At 38.0% G+C, this 20,528-nt stretch overlaps 1 protein-coding gene across 1 annotated transcript in view; it reads left to right on the forward strand.

The window, feature by feature from the left end:
- The first annotated feature begins 2,829 nt into the window (after nt 1-2,829).
- The window catches only part of LOC131538459 (membrane-spanning 4-domains subfamily A member 4A-like), a 31,912-nt gene continuing 14,213 nt past the window's right edge, over nt 2,830-20,528 (forward strand). Inside the window, exons 1-2 of the mRNA XM_058772336.1 lie at nt 2,830-2,917; nt 20,135-20,345. Coding sequence (XP_058628319.1) covers nt 20,160-20,345 — 186 coding nt within the window. The 5' untranslated portion in view covers nt 2,830-2,917; nt 20,135-20,159. The remainder of the gene's footprint in view (nt 2,918-20,134; nt 20,346-20,528) is intronic.

The following is a 20,528-nucleotide window of genomic DNA, read 5'->3' on the forward strand; positions in this document are numbered from 1 at the left end:
GGTCCTTACTATTTTTTTCATGAGAGCCGCACTTATAGGACAAATTCAATAGGAGAGCCACTTTTACCGCAAAGTATCAAAAGTTACATCCAGTCATAAATAGCATGTCTGCATATCCATCTGTCATCCTTGAACATACAATATGCAATGCAATACAAAGGGGGTTATTTTTTTTAAAGGTATTTGTTTAAAGTTATTTGCTTCTACATTAGCCCATCATGTATCTAACCATCCAAGAGCACATTCGTCATTAAGAGCTGGACGTAAGGGCAGAGCAAGTTTAAATATCTTTCTAGTCTATATTTCCATCTTGTAATTCCGTTGTTTTGGGTATTTTTTAAATATAAATTATTTGTAATAGAGCAGACAGTGACTGTTGAATGTATTTATGTCCTCATTTGGCGAGACGGCAGATGCTGAAAACACTGCGCACTCCAGTGTGTGTGTAGTAAACGAAACAGCGCGTCTGCATTTATTCATAACGAGACACGCAGGATTCATATTTAAATGGTATTTTTGCAGTGGAATATTTACAGATACTAGTCCATATCGCGATTTGATTTAATGTAATGACCTACTTGTGATTTATTCATCCCAGCTTTGACAAATTCAATGACGCGTTATATAGTAAATTCTGTTTTTATAACTAGATTCCACGATTCCGTCCGCGTTTTCCGCATCGCATCGCACCGCGACACTCGCGTCCGGTGTAGACACGGTGTGAGTTTTTAATGGGTTATGTTATAGCCCTGCTTGTTTTTAATGTTTTTATGAAATAACTGTATTGATCATATCATCATATTATTTACTGCCATGCGAGCCACAAATTAAAGCTTGGCGAGCCGCGCAATGAGTAAAACTGCTCTAGATGAAGCAGTTCGGATCTTTCAGGTTCTTTGCATTGTACTTAATACAAGGATGCTTCTGTAAAGGAGAGTGTTAAGGCTCTTCAAGGACTCATTCTGTGCTTCGCCTTGGACATAGACATGCCTGAAAACAGAGTACAGATGAACACTGCAGATGATAAGGATGAGCAGTCTAGAACAATTGTGGGAAGGTCTCGCTTCTCAACTGTGTTTAGAAGAGCGTTTGATGAGGCAACCAAAGCAGTCACTGAAGAGGAAGAGACTTCAGAAGAAAACCTGTACTACAGTCCAGGCATCATTCAAACACTTTTTAAAGCATACATGCTATCTTTCCCATGTGGAGTCATGCTGGGTGACCTAAAAAGACACTGTACAGGGCAGATGGCAGACAGCGTGTATGGCGTTGTGTGGGTGAGCGGTTTGCTGATGTCAATGTTGTGGATCGAGTGGCCCATGGTGGCGGTGGGGTTATGGTATGGGCAGGCGTATGTTATGGACAACGACCACAGGTGCATTTTATTGATGGCATTTTGAATGCACAGAGATACCGTGACGAGATCCTGAGGCCCATTGTTGTGCCATTCATCCACGAACATCACCTCATGTTGCAGCATGATAATGCACGGCCCCATGTTGCATGGATCTGTACACAATTCCTGAAAGCTGAAAACATCCCAGTTCTTGCATAGCCAGCATACTCACCGGACATGTCACCCATTGAGCATGTTTGGATGCTCTGGATCGGCGTATACGACAGCGTGTTCCAGTTCCTGCCAATATCCAGCATATCCAACAATCAACAACCTGATCAACTCTATGTGAAGGAGATGTGTCGCACTGCGTGAGGCAAATGGTGGTCACACCAGATACTGACTGGCTTTCGGACCCCCCGGACCCCCCATAAAGTGAACATTTTAGAGTGGCCTTTTATTGTGGCCAGCCCAAGGCACACCTGTGCAATAATCATGCTGTCTAATCAGCATCTTGATATGGATGGAGTATCTCGGCAAAGGAGAAATGCTCACTAACACAGATTTAGACAGATTTGTGAACAATATTTGAGAGACATAGGCCTTGTGTACATAGAAAATGTCTTAGACCTTTCAGTTGAGTTTAGGTCAAGAACAGCAAACATGGTCTGTCAACATCAAACTAAGTCTTATCTGAGACTGCTGTTAAGAAAAGCACCAGTACATACTATATTTGCAAGATTACTAAATCAAAAATATTTTTTTTTCCATTCCCTTTTTATGAATTACTTAAATATTATTCTAAACTCAAGTTCAAAAGACATAATCGGATGGGCAAATGTACAGCATGCAAATGTACAGCATGCAAACATGCATAACATATATATCATTGGATTACTATAGCAATGGATTAAAGCATCATTAGTCTTATATTCAAACAGTCATCAGTTTGGACTCTGAATGAGAAGAAATCTATCATTTAAAAGATACATACACCAAAAGTCAATGTGATTGCCATTTGGAGCAAGTAGGATGTAATAATTTACATAAATGTAAATAAATCAATCAATGTACTTCAATATTAAATGTGCAAGTTAATTAAATAATTATTATATAATTATAATAATTACTTTGAAATGCCAGTGTCATATACATCTCTCTCTCTCTCTGTGTGTGTGTTATTTTATATAGAACAATGCAATAAGTAAACATAGCCATTCTTCCAGTACCCTCTGGTCTTGTGTAAGAGAACAGAGTTTTGTTGTGTAGGTCATGTACAGCAGCAGGAAACTCCTGCACAACTCTATATCCGCCGTGTTTGACCGTAATCCAGTCACTTATTTCCTGGAAACGTGCAGAATTTATTACATTTCAACTCTACAAAATACAAGGAGACTTCAGAAGAATGAGCCAATCACAGCCGTTTAGCGTCAGGATGGACCAATCACAGTCGGGATGGTGTTTGTTATTTGAGCGCGCACTCATGGAAATCGAAAACATAACTGTTCGAGCTCGTCTTGTGATCAGACCCACTTTCTGAACTCTGTGAACCAAAGCTTACAACTCCTGTCTTATTTATCGGTGAGTCCAGTAGCCTATGTCCTTCTCATATGATGCTGTCACATAAATGTCACGATATTAGATGTGTGTGTGTGTGTGCGTTTTTGTGAAAAGTCAGGACATAGATGTGTATAATGACAAAGGTATGACAGGTATTACAAGGTGAAGGTGACATCTCAGGACATTGACCCATGTCCCCACTTTTCAAAACGCTTATAAATCATACAGAGTGAGGTTTTTTTGGGGAAAGTTGAAATGCACAGTCTCCTGTAAGGGGTAGGTTTAGGTGTAGGGTTGGTGTAGGGCAATAGCACATACAGTAAGTACAGTATAAAAACCATTACGCCTATGGGATGTCCCCACTTTTCACAAAAACAAATATGTGCGTGTGTGTGTGTTTGCTACTTATGTCGAGTTTATTGTGAGGTTTTACTAATGAACAGCATTTTACATCATAAAATTTATTTATTATATACATTTCTGTGAATTTGAATCCATTATGAATGTTATATTTTTACCTTTAGTTTGTTAAAAGTGAGATTAGATTGTTTATTCACAAACAATTATGATTTAATATTTACATTACATAGTGAAGACAGTAAATGAAGTGGGAGAGAATGCACTGTTCACCTCATTTCCCCCGTTAGATTGAGTGTGGTCCTTCTGCTGTTTTTAACTGCAAAACAGCTCGTTTTGTTCCTCGATATTTCACACTGGTGTTTATTGTATTATTTTAATGTGTTGTCTTAATCATAAACACCGGTTTGTAAGCTAGAACTACCATTTTTATTAATCAGTGCATGAACAAACTAGTTTAATGACATTTGTAAGAATTCAAATGCACATTGCTGTTAATCACTGTATAACATATATAAAAATCATTTGTAGGTTTTTAAAAGTGCATGATCATAAAAGTTGAATAACGTTTGTAAGCATTTCAATTAATTTTATGATCAAAACAATGAAAAATATAGCTGCAAGCAGCGATGGCGGGCCCAAGCCGTCAGCGCAAACGCCACCCAGGTGGCATCAGGAAAACTGTGCCCAGCGGGCACATGCATTACAGTAACCTTCTGGCAGTCTGGTTTTGAGGGATACAGCAATGAAAGGGTTCATCCAAACTATCAAGACTGTGAGAGACACACACACACAACAATATATAACATTTTGGTAACACTTTCAATGAGGTTTCAGTTATTAACATTAACTATATTAATTAATATGAACAATAATTATATAGATTTTATTAATGTTAGTCTCTCTCTATTCTCTCTCTCACACACAAACTCACACATAAAGAACAATATGTAAATATTTTGTAACACTTTTCAATAAGTTATTATTTTTTAACATTATATAAGTTAGCATGAACAATAATTTTATAGCATTTATGAATCTTGGTTAATGATGTGTTCGAAATTGACTACTACATTATTAATAAAAATTTCTTGTTAATGTACATCAGTTACTGTACCATGAACTAACATAAAGAATTTTTACTAACACAAAAATATAGTAAAACATATGTTGTTCATACTTACTTTGTTAGTTTTGAATTAACTAGTATTAAAAACTATATTATTGAACTATAGAGTTAGCATGAACAATAATTATATAACATTTATTAATGTTAAGTTAAAAACAATTAATACATTATTAAAATTTAAAGTTGTATCTTAACATTAGTTTATGTTCTGTGAATTAACATAAAATTTATATTTTTAATGTTAGTATTAACTAACATTAAATAAGATTAATAAATGATTTTAAAATATATTGTTCTTTTTAGTTCATGTTAATTAATGTAATAACCAAAGAGACCTTAATGTAAATTGTTACCAATACTTTTTATATTCTATAGCTATTAAAAAATAAATCAATAAAAAATTATATATATATATATATATATATATATATATATATATATATATATATAAATAAAAGAATACTGACAGTACAGAATATTTCAGCTGATTCTATGCATTATTTTTCATTCTGATACACAGACAGGCAGCTCATGAAAATTAAGGTTATTTTAATAAATCACCATTGCCACACTGTACGAGATATCCTAAATCCGTCCGCAATTTAAAATCTTTAGTATATTGGCGTCATATTGACAAAGTTTGGTGTGAACTACTTGTTTCTGCTTGGAGGAGTATGAATTTATTTACAGCCTGTTTTCTCAAAAAACAAACATTAAAATAAAAATAGCCGACTTCCTGTTGGTCATAGCTAATGACTGTAAATTAGAAAGTTGTCCGACTTAATAAGAACAATTTATGTACCGAGTTTGGTGTCTGTAGCTAAAACTAACCCCCCCCACTTTTGACAAAAGGTGGCGCTATAGAGTACCTCTTCCACACCCATTTATGAGCTTTTGCCAGTGTCTATCTATCATTAATACGGATATGTATATTGAGTTTCATGGAATTCTAAGCATGTTATCTGCCTCAAAATCACCGTAAAAGAATATTGAAGTTTGATACATTGCCATGGCAACAGTATTTTACATATCAATATTCCCTTGACAGTTTTACATTGGCCGTGTTTTGTCATTATTCTGATGAAGTTTGAAGCAAATTGGGTAAAAATAAGATGCTGAATTCAAAGCATTTTGAAAATGACACATTTCCTGGCGCTATAACTTTTACTCATAATAGTCACATCTATTCAATCGGCATCATGCAACGAACAAATCCCTGAAGTTTGATCAAAATCAGACAATGTATGTGGATGTTATTAGACATTTCCTGTCTCTCATTTTTCGCCATAATTCATCACCTCGCCATGGGCAAACCGTTCGAGATATCAAAAATCCCTCCGCAATTTAACATCCCCAATGTCTTCAGATCATGTTCACTGAGTTTGGTGGCAGTCGGTTGGAAATCCTCAGAGGAGTATATCAAATTTCAGAGCATGCGCTTTTCAAACAGCTCTAAATAGCCGACTTCCTGTAGGGTGAAAGTTGTTCAGCTCAATGAGATCTATATGTGTACCGAGTTTCATATGAATACGTGCAAGTATGTGTGAGCTATACATCAAGTTTTCAGACTGTGTTCCAGGGGGCGCCGTAGAGCCCCTGTGCCACGCCGGGGTTCCAGCCTCTGCGGCGTCCTAATGGCCGCGGATTCCAATGTGTGTGCTAATTTTCAGTTTTTGAGTATGTTAAGGCCCCCAAAAAGCCCCCGGAAGGTTAAAAAAAATATTAAGGTCCCCAAAAAGCCCCCGGAAGGTTAAAAAAATTAAATAAAATAAAAAAAATAATCCTGAAGGAATCAATAGGCCCCTGCGCCTTATTGGCTTGGGCCCTAATAATACAATACAAAGCCTAATTTGGAAAAGGTTAATTTACGTTGTCCTTCAGAAATCATTCTAAAATGCTTATATTATCAATGTTGAAAACAGTTGTGCTGCTTTATATTATTTGAAACCTGTGCTACGTTTTTCAGGATTCTTTGATAAGTTAAAAACAGCATTTATTCAAAACATAATCTTATATATATCTATCTATCATAATCTTATATCTATCTAAAACATACAGTGAATATAAAAAGTCTACACACCCCTGTTAAAATGCCAGGTTTCTGTGATGTAAAAAAAAATTAGGCCAAGATAAATAATTTCTGAACTTTTTCCACGTTTAATATAAACTATAACCTGTACAACTCAATTAAAAACGAACTGAAATCTTTTAGCGAAGGGGGAAGTAAAAATAAAAAACTTAAATACAGTAATGTGGTTGCATAAGTGGTTGCACACCCTTAAACTAATACTTTATTGAAGCACCTTTTGATTTTTATTACACCACTCAGTCTTTTTGGGTATGAGTCTATCGGCATGGCACATCTCGACTTAGCAATATTTGCCCACTCTTCTTTGCAAAAATGCTCCAAATCTGTCAGATTGCGAGGGTATCTCCTGTGCACAGCCCTCTTCAGATCACCCCACAGATTTTCAATCGGATTCAGGTCTGGGCTCTGGCTGGGCCGTTCCAAAACGTCAATCTTCTTCTGGTGAAGCCATTCTTTTGTTGATTTGGATATGCTTTGGGTTGTTGTTGTGCTGAATGATGAAGTTCCTCTTCATCTCCAGCTTTCTAGCAGAAGCCTGAAGGTTTTGTACCAATATTGACTGGTATTTGGAACTGTTCATAATTCCCTCCACCTTGACTAAGGCCCCAGTTCCAGCTGAAGAAAAACCCAAAGCGTGATGCAGCCAGCACCATGCTTCAATGTGGGTATGGTGTTCCTTTGGTGATGTGCAGTGTTGTTTTATCACCAAACATACCTTTTAGAATTATGACCAAAAAGTTTCATCAAACACATTTTCCCACATGCTTTTTGGGAAATTTAAAATGTGTTTTTGCTCAATTTAGCCAGGCTTAGAAGTTTTTCTTGCCACCCTACCCCATAGGCTACCCATTATACAGGTTATAGTTTACATTAAAGGTGGGAAAAAGTTCTGAAATGATTTATCTTGGTCTCATTGTGTTACACCACAGAAACCTGGCATTTTAACAGGGGTGTGTAGACGTTTTATGTCCACTGTGTGTATATGTATATAAAAATTTATATCACAGTATTTTTCAAAATTATACTGGTTTCACAGTAATGACGGCATTTTTTTTTTCCATGCATGACCACGTGTTAACCACATTTTCTACTGATTGAGAGAGGAAATACTGCAGTAGATTGACTTAGAAAAAAATTGTCATTTTAACTGAAGATATTGTTTGTCATTTAGTGTTTATATATATATATATATAACAACAATACTGAAAAGATAACAATACTACTACTAATTCTATTACTAATAACAATATAAAACACACTAAGGATTAATGACCTATTGGGTTCATGGATATTATGAATGAATGAATGAGGCATTTATATAGCGCTTTGTGTATTGCAATATGCCCAAAGCGCTTTACATTCATGTGGGGGGGGGGTCTCTCCTCAACCACCACCAGTGTGCAGCATCCACTTGGATGATGCGACATCAGCCACAGGACAACAGCGCCAGTGCGCTCACCACACACCAGCTACAGGTGGAGAGGAGAGAGAGATAGAGCCAATCAAGTGGATGGGGATTATTAGGAAGCCATGATTGACAAGGGCCAGTGGAGGGAATTTGGCCAGGACACCGGGGTTACACCCCTACTCTTTACGATGAGTGTCATGGGATTTTTAATGACCACAGAGAGTCAGGACCTCGGTTTAACGTCTCATGCGAAAGACGGTGCTTTTTACAGTATAGTTTCCCCATCACTATACTGGGGCGTTAGAACCCACACAGACTGCAGGGTGAGCACCCCTTGCTGGTCTCACTAACACCTCTTCCATCAGCAACCTAGTTTTCCCAGGAGGTCTCCCATCCAGGTACTGACCAGGCTCAGCCCTGCTTAGCTTCCATAGACAACCAGTCTTGGGCTGCAGGGTGATATGGCTGTGGCATATTAATCACATTGTCTGCGTTCGCTCGAACTGATTTTCTGACATCAAAACAGGGACGATAATAGGTGAACGCCAGCCAATGAGATTGTAGTTTGCCCATTAGTTCCGCCCACTACCGGAGAAACTGGCAGTTCTTAAAAGCTGATGAATTCCAAAGGAACTCCGTTATTTTGACAGGAAAATGCAACAAAGAATATTGTTTACATGTAGTGCATCATTTCTGCTTGTTTAGACTCTCTCGCTCTGTCTTTGCGTGTGTCAAAACGACGGTGAGTTGTGCGCCTTCACACTGTAAACGTCAGTTTACAGTGCGTCAAATACAGTTGTGCTGTGCATGCATTCAGAATCAGATGAACTGAAAAATAGCAAAATTGCAAAATGTTGCAACAAGTCTGCTTGATCAATTACCAAAGAAGAATGTCAAAATTATTCAGCAAAATAAGATTTTCTTATCAAAGTGATAAAATGTGTTGCAAAAATGAGTACACCCTCCTGAAAGTTACTAAACAAAAAAAAAAAAAAATTGTATAGGTTTAAGGTTATTTTTGATCAACAGGTAAGTATATTGAACCAAAACTTTTAAAGACAAGTAATTTCCTGACAATTAAAAGTGTTATATAGCCCACTGAATCATACTCAGGCTTAATGCTGGCAGCAGTGGAACCACTCAGGAGAGAACTGCCAGGTGACTTATTTCTTAGCATAAAAGAGGACAATGGACAAACTCCTTAATGTTTTCATGGCTGCTTGGGCTGAATACATCGCTACAAAGAACCTGCAGTATTAAAGGAGTCAACTTCATCGACAACTTCAATCTTTTCTGGGGCCATAGACAACTGTTTAAACTGGATGGCCTCCACCCAAACAAACTTGGTGCAAGAGTGCTAAAGGACAATATCTATTTCTCCCTCCATCATCCTTCAGTGGTGTCTGCCAATCCACTCAACCTGAATGTCACACACACACACCTGGACAGAGTATGAGTGACCACAGGACTTCTTATCAGCTTCCGAGTCATCATGTGGTTGACACATCCCACAAGGACATTGATAACGCCACGCAGCCAAGACAAGCTCTCCTCACAGATGCTATCTTGGCTGAGCCCTGCCCACAGAGCTCATCACAAACAGACTGTGACGTACTACAACAGCTCCAAGACTTTCTGGAAAATAGCCAGGGAAGCCAGGACAACATATAACAGCCACCGGAAACACCAGAGCCAGAGCCCATCTCACCAGACACATTATCCCTCTCTCCAGCATCTCCACTTCTAAGCTTCTCACAGAAAATGGAGGAACTGGTGTATGCTGGGACCAAACTCTCCCACTCTTTCGCTGCAAGCTCCCAGATATCAACAAAAAAACAGCGGGCCCCACAACCACCAAAGACTGCAGGCCCAGCTCTCCCTCCTCTCAAGCCGTACGGCTGACCCATCTAATCTGCGGCCTGTAATGCATCAATCTAAGATTGCTGTAGAGACAAAATGTAATTCCATCAAGTCAGTATTTTTAAATATTCGCTCCCTAAAAAATAAATCATTTCTGATCAATGATTTAATAACAACAAACAACATGGATTTTATGTTTCTACAGTCCAACAGTCCTCAATGAAACAGCCCCTCCTAACTTTAGTTTTACAAGTGTCTGCAGGACTGTTAGGAGAGGTGGAGGTGTAGTTGCTCTATTTAAAGATGTTTATCAATGCAAGCAAGTGTCATTTGGTCAGTATTTGTCCTTTGAATATCTAGGTATTGTGCTGAAAGGTGCTCCACGCATTCTGTTTATCATTATTTACAGACCTCCAAAATACTCTCCAGCCTTTGTTGAAGAGTTCACAGAACTGTTATCAATGATTTCCTCAGAGTTTGACTGTTTTACTATTGCAGGGGATTTTAATATTCATATAGATAATGCAGGAATCAAAACTACAAAAGAAAGTATAACGGTTTTAACTTTTGACCTGATTCAGCATGTGCATGAACCCACACACAATCGTGGACACACTCTAGATTTACTCATCAATAGAGGTCTAAAGATTTCATCCATTATTATTAAGGATGTAGCACTATCTGATCACTTCTGTATTTTCTTTGATATATTGATCTCTGTTACCGCTGAATCTAGATCTGTCTCTGTCAGAAAGAGATGCATTAACGAGAACACTAGTGCGCTATTTATGAAGGCTATATCTTTAACACCAAACATTTCTGCAGACACTGTTGATCTTCTCCTGGACTCATTTAACGCAAAAGTTGGGAATGCTATTGATGATATTGCTCCGGTAAAGGTCAGCAAGAAGTCTGGCAGACAAAAATCATCTTGGAGAAAATCAGCAGCAGTTCAGAGTATGAAAAGACAATGCAGAAAAGCTGAGCGGATGTGTTGGAAGACGAAACTCGAAAATCCAGCTTCTCACTGGATCTCACAGCGCTGTTTAGTGGTTGCGTGATTGGAGAGTAAACGCATCTGCTTTAGTCAGCGCTCTCTGTGCTACGCCGCTGTTTGAACAGAGTGGATATGGTCCGTGTGGCGCGGTTCAAATGAGTAGCGCTGTTCCCGCATAAACATTACATTGAATGTTTAATCGAACTTGTTTTATCGAGGAAAATCATCACTATAATTGTAGTTATTGTTTTATCACCCAACCCTACCTCAAAGTATATCTGCTCCCATGCCCCCCAGGTTAGGAACCACTGCCCTATAGCATCTATAAAGACAGCCTTCATGCTTTCAATGTGGAACTACCCACAGCTAGACAGACCTTCTTCTCAAACCTTATAAACAGAAACTTAAACAACACTCACACTATTTTTGCTACTGTTGAGAGACTGACAAACCCCCCCCAAGTCAGATTCCCAGTGAAATGCTCTCCGACAGCAAATGCAATGAGTTTGCGTCATTCTTTTCTGAGAAGATCAATAATATCAGAAAGGAGATTGGCACATCCTCAAGTTATGCAGAGGTCACACAGATTCGACCGCAATTTCAAAAAGAAGATACTATGTCTGTTTTTGAAGCAATTGATAGTAAAATTTTGGAAGAAATAGTACAGCACCTTAAATCGTCAACCTGCTATCTTGACACACTTTCCACATCTTTTTTCAAAAGTGTGCTTAACAGTTTAGAAGCAGATCTCTTAGAAGTGGTGAACGCTTCACTTCTTTCTGGGACTTTTCCAAACTTCCTTGGACACTGCAGTTGTTAAGCCCCTTCTGAAAAAGTGCAATCTTGATAACACCATGTTGAGTAACTATAGACCAATATCAAATCTTCCTTTCATAGGTAAGATTATTGAAAAGGTAGTCTTTAATCAGCTGAACAAATACTTAATCTCAAATGGATACCTGGACAATTTTCAATCTGGTTTCCGAGCGCATCACAGTACAGAGACAGCACTCATTAAGATAATAAATGATATTCGCTTTAATTCTGATTCTGGCAAAATATCAGTGCTGGTACTACTAGATTTTAGTGCTGCGTTTGAAACTGTCGATCATAACATACTTCTAGAGAGACTAGAAAACTGGGTCGGGCTTTCTGGGATGGTACTCAAATGGTTCAGGTCATACTTAGAAGGGAGAGGTTATCATGTGAGTATAGGAGAGCATAAGGGTGAATCCCATTTCTCTGTCTTACCCCTTCCCCTTCCCCTACCCCTTCGTCTTACCCCTAACCCTTGTCCCTCGAAACAGAGTGGTAAGCGCTAGGGGTGAAAATGAAATGAGACACCGCTTGGTTACGGTTACGTCATCATACACCGTTGCTAGCTGGCTGCTACGTCACCAGAGCCGACAAGTGTTGATCACAAACTATGGATCGTTTTACAAACTTGTTAAAACTGTAGAAATGCATGGAGTCCATTCAAAGCTAGTCTGCGGGACTGTTGTGCAAATCAGCAATGTAACGTTAGCGTCGCAAACTAGCGATTTTTTTAAAACGTTTCAATTAAGAACATGGTTGCAAATATATATGTATAGGACTGTCTAGAGCACAAAACAAGACTGTCGTAATTTTTAAATAAATTATTTAAGCCGAAAATACTTGAATACTTGATGATCTGGCCGCCATTGTTGCCAGTTGCGCAGTGTGTTCTGGGTACCCCTTGGTTTCAAGTAAGCTCGCGAAAATGCTTGGTTTTAAGGGGTATCTACCCCTTCCCCTTAGCCCTACCCCTCGATCAAAACGAGAATTGGGATAGCCCTTACTCTCACGTGAACGCGCAAAACTAAGGGGAAGGGGTAAGACAGAGAAATGGGATTCACCCTAAGTCTAAGTGGACGTCCATGACATGCGGAGTCCCACAAGGCTCAATTCTTGCACCCCTCTTGTTTTGCCTGTATATGCTCCCACTAAGTCAAATAATGAGAGAACCAAATTGCCTATCACAGCTATGCTGATGATACCCAGATTTACCTAGCCTTATCTCCAAATGACTACAGCCCCATTGACTCCCTCTGCAAATGCATTGATGAAATTAACAGTTGGATGTGCCAGAACATTCTTCAGTTAAACAAGGAGAAAACTGAAGTCAGTTTTTTGGAAACAAAGATGAAGTTCTCAAGGTGAATGCATACCTCGACTCTAGGGGTCAAACAACTAAAAATCAAGTAAAAAATCTTGGGGTGATTCTGGAGACAGACCTTAGTTTTAGTAGTCATGTCAAAGCAGTAACTAAATCAGCATACTATCATCTCAAAAACATTGCACGAATTAGATGTTTTGTTTCCAGTCAAGACTTGGAGAAACTTGTTCATGCCTTTATCACCAGCAGGGTGGATTATTGTAATGGTCTCCTCACCGGCCTTCCAAAGAAGACCATTAGACAGCTGCAGCTCATCCAGAACGCTGCTGCCAGGATTCTGACTAGAACCAGAAAATCTGAGCATATCACACCAGTCCTCAGGTCCTTACACTGGCTTCCAGTTAAATTTAGGATTGATTTTAAAGTACTTTTACTCGTTTATAAATCACTCAATGGCCTAGGACCTAAATACATTGCAGATATGCTCATTGAATATAAACCTAGCAGATCATTAGGATCGAGTCAGTTAGAAATACCAAAGGTTCACACAAAACAAGGAGAGTTCGCTTTTAGCTATTATGCCGCCCCGCAGTTGGAACCAGCTTCCAGAAGAGATCAGATGTGCTGAAACATTAGCCACATTTAAATCCAGAATCAAAACTAATCTGTTTAGCTGTGCATTTATTGAATGAGCACTGTGCTACGTCTGAACTAATTGCACTGTATTTTATGTATAATAATTTTCTGTTTAAAATTCATTTGAAATCAATTTTTATATAATTTCCTTGTTTTTATTTTTAATTCCTTGTTTTTATTATTATTATTTTTTAAATGACTATCAATATACAGCAGTTCATGATCCATACATCGCGATCACAAGGCTTCTCGGGTTGCAAAAGGACCCTTTCAGTCCTTTGATACAAGAGATCTTTGTTTTTCCTGATTGAGTTAGTCATTATCATCCCTTTTCAGTAGACACAGAGAGGAAGCCTGACAGGAACTGGTCCAAACAATCGCGTGAGGTTGATCATTAACTAGTTCTACGACTGCAGATGGCTGGTAGAAGACTCCTTCTAAGGAATGTGCTGTTTTGTAATTATTTTGTGTCCGTTCGATAATGTCCTACAGTGTTTTTCATCTAGATGAATCAGCCGTAGCCTTAAAAAATGCCATGTGGTGCGATGTGGCCATGATTTATATTAAAATTAATGGTAACACTTTACAATAAGGTGTCATTTGTTAACATTACTTAATGTTTTAACTAACATGAACAAACAATGAACAATGCATTTATTACACTATTTATTAATCTTTGTTAGTGTTAGTTAATGAAAATAGAGTTGTTCATGTTAGTTAACAGTGCATTAACTAATGTTAACAAACACAACTTGTGATTTTAATAATGCATTAGTAAATGCTGAAATTAACATTAACTAAGATTAATAAATGTTGTAGAAGTATTGTTCATTTTTAGTTCATGTTAACTAATGCTGTTAACTAATGTTAACTAATGAACCTTATTGTAAAGTGTTACCAAATTAATTAATTTCCTTAACATGCTTAATTTTTTTTTTTTGATGTTCTCAGTAATTGAAATTGTAGAACAAAAATATGAGATCATTATGTACAAAAACTCAAAAGAAATGCAAATACTTTTTCTAAACACTTCAGAGTTGCCTTCTTAATTGTAGTTAGCAGACTTATTTTTTCTGTAAATTGCATAAAACTGAGAAAAATATTTTTAAAATAACATTCACTTAAGCATACTATAGCAGTGATTCATATTTAAACCACAGAAATTAGATAATTTATTTTTAATTTAATACAGTTATTGCTATTATTGTTTGCACCACATGATGAGTGGTCGCTCCAAATGACACAAAGAGCTTACATCATTAAAAAAATTATTTAAAGAAACATGTGAAAAGTTCAGCATATGGCATTAACTGCAGTCATTTTTTTTTAGACCCAGTTATTTCTAAACTTTGCCCAACTTTGGCTGCTCAATTGACCCTTCGCCGGGAGTTTGATTAACAGGCAATCTGAGCAATCATAATGCTGCCAAATCTGCCATTTTTGTCCGACAAACAAACCAGACAGGAGAGTAGATTAACATCGGTGGTGTTACGGGGCTGACGAGACATGAGACGTGCGGATCCATATCCAGGCTTTTATTCAGCAGAGACGTGGTCATAACAGGCAGGGTCGAACAGTGGCAAACAGGTATAACATGGGCGAGACAAAGAGTAAACAAAGACAAGCGTAGGTCGACGATCGGCAAACAGTATCCAAAGGGGCGAGACAGGAGAGGTAATCCAAAACGTCAGCGATAGTCCAGGCAGGGGAAAACACAATCCGACAAAGGCGAGGCAAGGCAAGGCGAGGCGAGGCAAGGAAAACTAACAGGGCTCTGTAGGGCAGCGATAATGCATACAATACTCGGCAGTGACGGAAGGAAAGTCCAGGGTTTAAATAAGGTATGTGATCAGTGTGTGCGTGTGATTAGTGCAATGAGTGATTGGTGACAGCTGTGATCAGTAATGGATGATGGGAAATTGAGTCCAGTGTGATGTGTGCTGTGAGAGTCAATGTGGTGAGTGAGTGACCTCTGGTGGTGAATGAACGGAAGTGCAGGGACCAGATTCGTGACAGGTGGACTTGAACTTGAAAAATAGTTTACTGACATCTTTTCACAGTTGAAACAAGATACCTTCTGATGTTCATTCATGTTTATTTTGTGCTATAACTAGTAAGAGATGGTCAGTTCACATGCTGCTTGAACTGAGGTGCTACAGCGATCTGTCACGACACATTAAAGAGCCACAAAACAGTATTTGTTTGAATTTCTTAAAAAAATGACAAAATTTGGACTCTGACTTTAATACCGAAAGTAACCTGCTGTTTCTTGTGTGTCGGCGTGTTGTCAGTGTCTTCTTTGCTCGGTGATGTATTTTTCACTGCATGAGAACATGATGTGTGGCATAAAAGTGCCATGGATTGTCGGATGATTTGTCTGATGTAGCAACAGTAACTAAGGGCGGGTATTTGCTAAGGGTCAAGTTAGAGTTGCTGGCTCAGGTTCTGAGATGAAATCAAACACCTCTCTTACAGCAGAAAATTACATCTGGAGTTTGTGCTTGACTGCAGGGTCAGAATTAACATGCTGCCTATGGTGAGCGTTTATTTGACTTTGCTTGGCCGTTGTTCACTGACAAGCTGTGCAAATCCACGTTCATTATCAGCGTGGTTTTGCGCAGCTTGTCAGTGAACAACGGCTCTGTGTGGTAAATGCAGCTCCATGTGAAATCACGCACATGATGGAAATTACCGCTGATTACAGAACCAGCTTTACTGACAAGATGCGCATTAAATATCGCATGCGATATATCGTGCAGCCCTAATACTATGATGGAAATATAAATACAAATGCTTTGAAAGTTTATACAGGATTACAAAACACTTTGGAAAACATACCAAATAGTGCAGAAAATTAACCGGAATAAATTCAAGGTAATTTCAAAGTTTCCAAAACAACAGTTATGGCCGGACGGTCGCACCACATGATGTTTTGACACTTTGAATAACAGAAAAACTACAAATAACTAATGTTTTTTGAAATATTAAAGTTGGTACATATGTGGGAGAAGTGCTTCTTATATATGGCATATTTTTATGCATTTAAACAAGTTTTTAACTGAAAAAAAATGCAATTGGACAGAAAATTTAGGCGTCACCTCATTGACCCATATGTAATATTTTTATTTTTTTGTCATATATTGTATAAGAAATTATGATCTGCACTCACGAGAACAGTCATCTTTTTCCGCTTTATTTAACAATCATCACCATTGGGGAAAAGACAAACGTTTCAGCTACTTCCTCAGTGTGTAAAGCAATTGCATCCCTCCACCCACTTTTCAAATCACCAATTATGTCGACGTCATCAGTCATTAGTCAATGTTGAATCACCACAATAATTAAAACATTTCCTTTTTAACTACTAGACAATTTTCACAACACAAAACATCATATTCATTAGTACATCACACCACACATCTGCGACCAAGGCAAAAACCATCTAGGATCATTCATTCATCACTATTATACAAGCCTACAGTTTAAATAAACAATCAACAACTCCATCAATTGACTTTAAATGGTATAACAGTGGAAAATTCTATAATTAGAAACATCAGAAATGCATCGTCACAAGCAATTATGTTTTTTTTTCACTGTAAATACTCAAGGTTTATTATATAACATCTTAAAGAGGAATTCGACCAATTATAGTACATTAAAGAAAAACAGAAAGTTCTAGTTCTTCCTTCATGCCATTTGGCGTCAGTGATTTAAGTTTATGAATCCAAAATGCTTCCCGTTTCAATAGTTCTTTATTTATATTACCTCATCGACGTGACCCAAAAACCTCTTCTATTCCTATACATTCCAATTGCTTGATATCGTGTCCCATTTCATTAAAATGTCTCGCTACTGAAGAGGTTATATCTTGTCGTCGTATACTTTGTCATATATTTCCCCACCGGTTAATTGACATTAACAACACCGATAATAGTGGTCCTCGCTTTCCTTCGCTTTCAAATAGTTTTTAAAGGCGGGGTGCACATTTTACTTTAACGTTAAAAATAGCGAAAATTCGGCGTCAAGTAACAACAAAATACAACTTAAAACTCAACTTAGCCTATATATAACAAAACGAATCAAAATACACCATTCTATAGCCTATGCCGAATATAAAATGACAAATAACACAAAGTTTTAGGTAGGTCTATACAAAATTTTAAATCGGCAAACACTGGAACCAAATAAATAAGAAATGCAGAACGTTTATTAGCAAAACTAATAAGAAAGCTTGGATGCACGGCATACACCTTGATGTCAAATAAAATAAATAAATTACACAGTTTAAATAAAGTAAAAATCACCAAACATTGTGGAACCAATTAAATAAGAAACAAATATAAAAATAAAAATAAATAAATAACTTCCAAAATCACCTTAGTGTCAGACTGTGTCTCCGTGTCCTGTGTTTTCCCCTCCTCTTGTGTCCTTATTTGGAGTTCCTGTCCTAGTTTGTCATCATTAGTTAATTTGTTTCCAGTCCTGTGTTATTAATTATCTCGTTTTCCCCAGTGTTCTTAAGTCCTGTGTTCCCTCCAGTCAGCGTTCGGTGTTGATTGTCTATTATATGTTAGTCGTGAATGTCATGAGTTGTATGTTCAAGTTCAAGTTGAGCTTTATTGTCATTCTGCTACATGTGTGGACATATAGTGGAACGAAATGTCGTGTCTCGCAGGACCATGGTGCTACATACTAGTTAAACATAAGATACACATACAGCAATGCAAATATAGGAAAAAAAAGAAAAAAACAATAGGGCTATACAACAGTTTAACCATCTGACTATACATATACTATAAATACTATACCTAGTTGACTGTACAAGAACTTTACATAAATACTGTACATGAAATAGTGCTAAAAAGAGATATTTGTACATGAAATTGTGCAGGAAATGTATATTTTGTACATTAAATTGTTCAGAAGAGAGATTTTGTGGGAAGCAGCGCATAGTGCAAAAGAGCTAGAAGTAAACATTAAACATTATTTTGTAGTGCAATATTCAAGTAAACATATATTATCTTATTAAGTCTTTGTTGCAGGGAGTGTTTATAGAAAGTGTTTATAGTTATCGTATGTTAATAAAAGTCTTCGTTCCTGTACTCCTCATCTCCGTGTCTCCCTGGTCGACAGCATTTGTGACACTTAGATAAACAGGCTTTTCCAAATCCAAAATATTGCCAAACAGGTGCTTTTGCCTTTCATTTCGAAACTAAATCATCCGCCGTCGTCTTGTCTGTCTCTTCTTGTCAGTCAGCCTGACTCGCTCCTCATGTGATAAATGAAATCTGATCTGTGATCATGTGACTGTCGATCAGCACACTGCATTGAGCAGCCGTGTTCAGTTTTTAATTGTGTCTGTTCTGATTTTTATTACTATAAAAAAATCAAAACGACAGTGGGGCGGTGCCGTGGTGGACAAGTGACGTAACCGGTGTTGCGGCTTCACACCATCTATCACAGGAAGCCAAAAGGATAAGCCACAGAAGGTCATCACTGAAAGGGCTGGATCGAAATATATTCATAGAAAGTTGACTGTAGGGAAAAAGTATGGTAAGAAAAGGTGCGCAATACTTTCAAGCAAAGCCGATTCAAACACTTGGGAGAGCTTCACAAGGAGTGAACTGAAGCTGGAGTCAGTGCATCAAGAGTCACCACGCTCAGACGTCTTCAGGAAAAGGGCTACAAAGCCACTTCTGAACCAGAGACAACGTCAGAAGCATCTTACCTGGGCTGTGGAGAAAAAGAACTGGACTGTTGCTCAGTGGTCCAAAGTCCTCTTTTCAGATTAAAGTAAATTTTGCATTTCATTTAGAAATCAAGGTCTAAAGTCTGGAGAGGCACAGAATCCAAGCTGCTTGAAGTCCAGTGTGAAGTTTCTGAATTCAGAGATGATTTGGGGTGCCGTGACGTCTGCTGGTGTTGGTTCATTGTGTTTTATCAAGTCCAAAGTCAATGCAGCCATCTACCAGGAGATTTCAGAGTATTTCATGCTTCCATCTGCTGACAAGCTTTATGGAGAAGCTGATTTCCTTTTCCAGCAGGACTTTAGCACCTGCCCACAGTGACAAAACCACTTCCAAGTGCTTTGCTGACCATGATATTACTGTACTTTATTGACCAGCCAACTCACCTGACCTGAACCCCATATGGAATCTATGGGGTATTTTCAAGAGGAAGATAAGTAACATCTGACCAAACAATACAGACGAGCTGAGGCCGCTATCAAACCAACCTGGGCTTCAGTAACGCCTCAGCAGTGCCACAGGATGATCGCCTCCATGCCATGCCGCAATGAAGCAGTAATTCCGATTCCAACCAAGTATTAAGTGCATAATTAAACATACTTCGGAGATCTTGAACATTTCTGTTTTGTAAATCTTTTTTTTATTTGATTTTTTGAGATACTGAATTTTTAATTTTCCTAAGCTGTAAGTCGTAACCATCAGAATTAAAAAAACAAACAAAACAAAAAAACTCTTGAAATATTTCAGTTTGTGTTTTGTCTTTGGGTAGAGCATCTGTTAAATGCCTTAAATGTAAATGATGTAGATCAGTTTAAACATGAGCTGTTTCATAATCATATTGTTTACATGTTTTGATTCACTGTGGTTTTGTACAGGTCAGTTGGAGATTCACACACCAGAATGTCTCACACTGTCATACCCATGAACTCTTCAACGCTCGTCATCCAGCTGCAGCCAGCAACACAAACAGCTCGTGGTACGACGGTGACCAATGCTCCTGTGCCTGTTTATGTACAACAGGTGGTGGGAGCTTCACCTCTTCAAGGACTTCAGGCATTTCTGAAAGGACAACCGAAAGCCCTCGGGGTGAGAAATGTCTTATAAACCCTTTCCTGTGTGTATATCACTGTGAGGTAAGCAAATAAATGCAGGAATAAATTCTAAATGAGGAGCGGTGCACACATTTAACAAAGCATACACAATTTTTATTGAAGAATGTGATTTATTGTCTTGGTGACAGAGCAGGAAACACATCAGTATGAGATCAGG

Source organism: Onychostoma macrolepis, chromosome 04, assembly GCF_012432095.1.
Source record: "Onychostoma macrolepis isolate SWU-2019 chromosome 04, ASM1243209v1, whole genome shotgun sequence".
Taxonomy (NCBI): domain Eukaryota; kingdom Metazoa; phylum Chordata; class Actinopteri; order Cypriniformes; family Cyprinidae; genus Onychostoma; species Onychostoma macrolepis.